Here is a 6,259-nt window from a genome sequence, read left to right as displayed (position 1 = left end):
TCGTGCTTCGACACGTGGGAGATATAGCCGCATCGAGGGCGTTACAAATCCCGAGCTGATTGTTGATGTTGTTGCTGCTGTTGTTGTTGTGGACGCCCTCTGTAGGTTCTGCCACTATTGGTGCCGGCACTAGAAGGAGTGGGAGGACGCCTTCCGCGGCCTCTATTGTTGCGCCTACGACCATTGTACACCAAGTTTGCTGAAGAGTTGAAGCCGACACCTTCTGCCCCATCACCCAACATCTCTATCCTTTGATCAAAGGCGGATATTTGGGCAAAGAGTTCGTCGACAGTGGTGGATGTCTTGACAGCGCCGATGACCGCCACCACGAGATCATAGTCGCGGTCGAGACCCATGAGTACATAGTCCACCATCTCGGGGTCTGAAACTGGACGACCTGCTGCTGCAAGTTCGTCCCCAAGATTCTTCATCCTTGCGATGAAGGAGGAGCTGGACATCGTGCCCTTCTTTGTGGTGGTGATGGCGATCCGCAGATTTGTGATGCGAGACTGTGACTGTGATGCAAAAATTGTGGTGATTGCAGTCCATAGATCATAGGTATTTTCCTTACCAATAACCTGTGCAAGAATCTCTTTTGAGAGAGAATTCAGTAGATAACTAAGGACTTGTTGATCCTTCTGCAGCCATGGCGCATACAGTGGGTTTGGCACCCTAGCCATGGTCTTGTCCAACTGCTGCCGATCCTTCTGTCTGACTGCTGGTGCTCCATCTAGGAGCCCCGTGACCTGCGCTCCTCGCAGGCCGGGCATCACTTGGGCTTTCCATAGGAGATAATTCCCCTTTGTCAACTTCTTGGCCGGCAGAGGACCAAGTTTGAGGACGACTGCAGTCGAGGAAGCCATGTCGATGGAGAAGTTTCTGGTAGCTAGATTGGGACGAGGACGGCTCTGTATACCATGTAAGATTAGATGGAAGCATTCCTTCTCTCCATGGAAAGCCTCGTGGTGTATATTTATCTGAGACAGAAAGCCTGTCGTGGCGTACAAGAAGTTACATACGATCTCCAGGATGTGTACGGGTTACAGAGAAGATCGAGAGAGGAAAGAGAGGTACAGCCTGTTAGGATAGATAGAGATTACATTGGTTATGCTACAGCTATACGTCTAACACAGAGGGGATCCAAAGAGGGGCTCACCTCGAGTTTGATGGCGAGGTCGAGGAGGCCGGAGGCGGATCAGAGCAACGACGAGGTGTGGCGACCAAATGAAGAAGATGAAGATCGTGTCGGCTCGAGGGCGTCCCAGTTCGAGCCGGTCCCCGGGACGAATGAAGCCGGTCGTGGCAGACCTCCTTGACGTGCCCCCGCATGCCGGAGACGCCGGTGGCCGCGACAACACCGACGAGGCAGCGGTCACCGCGAGATCCTCGAGCTCGAAATTGAGTCAGAGGAGATGGGGGATGATGGGGATCGAGGGGGTAATGGACGAGGGCGTTCTAGGGTCTCAGGGGGACGAGTTTATAGGGCTGGTGAGGGCACGTGGTGGCCATCGAGCCGTGGTGGCGTGGATGGCCTCCACGCCATGGCCTCTACCTCCTCCATAGGTGAGGTAGGAGAAAGGCCAGGAGGGCTGGGCCAGATGCACTGTAGGCACTAGAGCCCACATGCATAGTAGCTTAGGTGGGAGAGACTACAATAGAATCTGGACTTGTAGTAGAAAAATAGAAAAAACTGATCTAGACCACTAGATGGGAGATGGATGGCCTAGATTTAGGTGGGGGATCTCAAACCACTTAATGTACTTTTCACAGAAAACCCCCTACAAACGGTTAGATATGAAATAGCATATTTGCAGTACAGACCTTGAGTCTTTGTGAAATATGACCATTTTTAGATATGCACAGTGTTGATGCCCATCTCATCTTAATTAGTTTGATACAAAAATATTTGCAAATATTACTTCATGAAATTCATACACATTTAAGTGTCTATTTTAGCCTCTGAGACATCACTAATTTTTCAAGAGGGTCGGATATCTTGGTTACTACTAAGAAAACATCAATATATATCACAAATTGTTTAGCACATGAGATAATTAAGCCATCTCATATCAAGCAGAACTACATATACATGTCAAACTGGAAGTGTCCGAGTGCGTGAGCAAATTAAGGACTGGAACTATCACCGCGCAGCAAGCATTTGAGTATTTGAGTACATGAGAATACAACACAAGAGATATACATAGATTGCTTTTAGTACATGGCCAACAGGACCCAGTTTAAAGGACTGAAACTACCACTGTCCAACAAGCATCTTGATAGTACATAACAGAAAAGATCTATGAGTATAATTTGTGTCCTGTTTTGGTGGTTCCTGTTAATCGATCTTCATCTGCTGGCATTCCTGCTTCTACGTGGGAGTTTTAACCTCCATGTACTCTTATACACTTGATCAATTCAATCTACCTAGCTAAGAACACCAAATAAGTAGGTGTTAGTTAGAAACATATACGAAATACCATATCTTGAGAAGAGACACAGTCATTATGTCAACTTCATTCACCGCTCCAACCAAGGATACATAACCTAGTTGTCAAACTTAAGATGAAATTCCGAGCTTTTTAGTGAATTGTCCTAAACTTCAAGACCCTAAGATTATCCAACCGTCCTCAACCCTCCAACTTGGTTCTCCAGATTACTTAATAGAGAAACAAAAGTTCCAAATTAGAGTACCAAACCACCAAGAACAGGAGCAATACACGAACAAACTTAAGTTACTAAAATGCATCATTCACACACAAGCAGATTTGAGACGAACAAGTACAGGAAAATAGAACTGTACAGATAAAGCATAAATTTACTTGATACAGTAAAATTGGGCTGCAGCACAAATAGCAAACAAAGTTAACATCTATTTACCAGGAAAATGAACAACTGTGTCGAAGATTTGTAGGTTTATACCAAGTCGCATTGGGCGGTTGGGAAGGACCCGAGGAGCTCATCACCGGCTTGCCGCTAACGAGGGGGAGAAGGTCACGAGCTGATGTGCCTGAGAGAGAGAGGAGGCGACGAACCGACTGCTACCGGAGATTCAGATCAGAGGCTACGAGATTGACGAGCAAACTGCGGGGCAGAGCTTATTAGCCGGGGAGATTTGATTTTGTCTACCTCAAACTGCACCGTCGGCGATACGACGGCCAGCAGCCATCGGAGATTTTCTGAACTCGCCCAGCTTGAGGAGGGATATGGGCCGCCGCCGCCAGCGTTGGGACTGCTGCTCTGTAGGGGATTTGGGATTGAACGACGAGGGCACTGAGACCAAATTAGCTTGCAGGGAAGGACCTTTTTGCAAATTATCCGGACAGATTGCTGCACCTAAATCTGGGCCATCAGTCTCCCATCCGATGGTCCAGATCCGTTTTTCTATTTTTCTACCACAAGCCTCTTTTCTATTGTAGTTGCTCCCAGCTTAGGTCTTTTTCTTTTCATTATTTTCCGTTTCTGTTTTATTCTTTCTCCACTATTTTGTATTCTATATGGATAGAAAATGAATTTTGTTAACTATGAGAGTGGGTACATAAATAATGGGCTATAAGTTGAGCTAGTATAACAAGTCTTGATTATTTGTGAATTTCTTAAATTTTTATTTAAATTGAAATGATTAAAGTTAAATGTTGCTGGCTCTGTTTTAAATAAGTTAGGGGCATTTTAATAATTCCTTGAGGGTTTGTTTACTACATGAAAATTACGTAGTGCTTATTTGCAATTACAGACACTTTTATTTTAATATCTGAAGAAACAGTTTCTGCACTTCTAATATGAATTTGAATTTGAGTTGAATTAATTATTTAATTCCATTTTAATTATGAAAAAAAATGGTGACATGGCATATTAGGGGAAGATCATTGTAGCTTGATTATCGGGGTGTTACAATTGTCGTATCGCTGGCACGCTATCCAGATCAGCATCATCAAGTTTTGCGACGTGGTTCGTCAACTCGAGGCAAGATGGCCATTGCACGGAACAGAGGATGAGATCGTAAGTTTTACTTTCTTTTGCTCAACTTGTTGATAGATTCATTCACTCAATGTTTTGGTCTACACATTATATGTAGCCCGTAGCACGGTTTGATGAAGCTGAAGGGAGGATATGTGTGGAACGACATGATTAGTTCATGAAAAACTTGTTGGACATCCGGTATCTAGTCGATTTAGATACATTATTGTACTAGACCTAATTTGCATGGTATGTATGGATAGTTTGTGTTATTTTCTATTCGAATTTTGATGAATATCGATCGGTTTGCATGAATTTCGTTCGGTTAGTTAAAATTCACTTTGAAATGTATGTGGCTACGGTTGGATAACATTCTCCCGCATCTGTGTCCGTGGACTGGCTCCGCTTGTACACAGATGGATGCGGGTTGCCGTTGGAGATGCCCTAATCTAGTCAAAGTTGCCACCAAGATGTTAATCTTCCAAAGATTATTTGGATTCTCACATTATTCAATAAAGTTTCTTCGATTCCCCCTAAAAAAGAGATAAAACATTTATATCCAAGAAAAGAAAAAGGAAAACCCTAGATCTCGCAACTGCGGCTGTGGGGGTGGCGTCGAGGAAAGAAGGAGAGGGAGAACACTGCTTTTGGAGATGGAGGTGATAGGAGAAGCCAAAGAGGGTAGCGGCGGAGAATCCGCGTAGCGCCGCCGTAAGGAGGCCAAATCCTCCTCTGGGATCGAAGACGGTTCAGCCACGCCGGAGCAGATCTCGGAGAACGAAGACGACAACTCAACGGATGGGGAGCTGTTCCTGCCCGAGTACTTAACGGATGAGGAGATCATGCAAGAGTACCGTATAGGCTGGGAATGCAGGTGCTATGGCAAGTTCGGTAACTTCGAAGATGAGAGTAAGTAAACAATATACGCACTTATATGAGTTAATTCGCATAATAACTTGCAGCAAGCATAATTTTCTTCCTATTCGTAATCATCGAAATCGGAACCAAAGAAAATTTTCGGTTTCTGTGTATTATTATGTTTCTTGCTGACAGACCTTATATGTTGTAACACACTCTTTGTGTCGTATGCAGCGACGATCAAGAACATGCTGACCACATACAAAACCATCCCACATGCTTTGGTCTCCCGCAGCTTGCAAGTCTACTCCATCGAAGTCGAGAAGCCGAAACTCGGGTGACCACTTCGTGTCTATGGCATGGTTGCTGCCCGAGACCATGTGGATTATAATCGCAACTTTCTCTTCAATCGCACGAGCGATAACTGCCAAATCATTACTGCAGATGTATACATTCCTCTTCCCTGCTTGAGGTGGTTTATTGGCTTTGCCATATAAATTGTTACTTATACTATGATTGCCAATTGCAGGAGCCCTACTTGACGCTGACTGGCCCCTCTCGTGTAATTCTGTCCCTTGAACCTATGGACTTTGAAGTTGATCTTAAGTTCAAGAGAGAGTTTGAAGATGGAAAAGCATTGATCAACCAAGTCCTCCGATACCAACGGAGCCCTGGTCCTTTTGGTACAATCTTGGACAACAACCTTTGCACCATAAGATTTCATTGTAAGCAGCTTGGGGAAGCGGTCGAGGCCACTATCCTGAGTGTGCAAATTATTCATGGGTCATGGCCTAGTCAATTTGCAGGGAAAGTTTTTAGCAAAGGTGCCTCTCCCCTTGAAGAATTTGTGTTGCTTGATTTTTCAGATGGAGATAATCCGCCGGTGGATCAAGATGGTAACATTCATCTTTCAAGGCGTGTTGTTTCTGTAGATGTGAACCAAGACTTCAAAGTTTCTGTACAGGCCTACTCTGCATGTGGTGGTAGCTTGAAAATACCCATTGCAACAGGTGATGCTGTGTTCGAACCGAAAAAAGAGGGCGTCGTAACAGAGAAAGAATGTGACATTGGTGCTAGCTGCAGGGTCAAGATTAAAGTGGCTTGGTCTCTACTTATTTGGTCCAACCTTCTACTCCAGGGTTAACATTAAAGTGGCTTGGTCTCTACTTATTTGGTCCAAGCTTCTACTCCAGGGTTAACATTAAAGTGGCTTGGTCTACTCCATTCAGAAATATCCTTCCTTCCTTCCTCTAATGAAACCAAAGGTGTCATATGTTCTGGCTGGCTGGAAGAAGAATATGCAGTCTTTCCTGTGGTCTATTAACTTGTTCAGCTATCTGTAATGCCATGAGCTGGTTGTTATGCGAGATTATCTTGGACCCCGAAGTCATGTCTTGCGAAACTAATTTAAATTGTGTCATGTGAGATGTCCCGGCTACTTCTGTAT

General features: G+C 44.7%; 1 protein-coding gene and 1 long non-coding RNA gene across 2 annotated transcripts; one reads left to right on the top strand and one right to left on the bottom strand.

The window, feature by feature from the left end:
• Window positions 1–2,116: 2,116 nt before the first annotated feature.
• Window positions 2,117–3,285, bottom strand: LOC125548053 (uncharacterized). The gene is made up of 3 exons (XR_007300884.2): window positions 3,127–3,285; window positions 2,920–3,035; window positions 2,117–2,428 (listed from the first exon to the last, which is right to left on the bottom strand). It is a non-coding gene; the product is annotated as an uncharacterized LOC125548053 (long non-coding RNA).
• A 1,886-nt stretch (window positions 3,286–5,171) lies between these two features.
• LOC147978740 (uncharacterized) lies at window positions 5,172–5,956 on the top strand. Its single transcript, XM_087516662.1, has 2 exons — window positions 5,172–5,258; window positions 5,342–5,956. The coding sequence occupies exons 1-2, from the start codon at window positions 5,172–5,174 to the stop codon at window positions 5,954–5,956; spliced, it is 702 nt and encodes a 233-aa protein (XP_087372788.1).
• Window positions 5,957–6,259: the final 303 nt, after the last annotated feature.

This window comes from Triticum urartu, chromosome 3A (assembly GCF_056163025.1).
Source record: "Triticum urartu cultivar PI428250 chromosome 3A, HENAU_Tu73, whole genome shotgun sequence".
NCBI classification, from domain to species: domain Eukaryota; kingdom Viridiplantae; phylum Streptophyta; class Magnoliopsida; order Poales; family Poaceae; genus Triticum; species Triticum urartu.
Note: the sequence above shows the minus strand (reverse complement) of the source record. Positions and strands in the feature narration are given on the sequence as shown.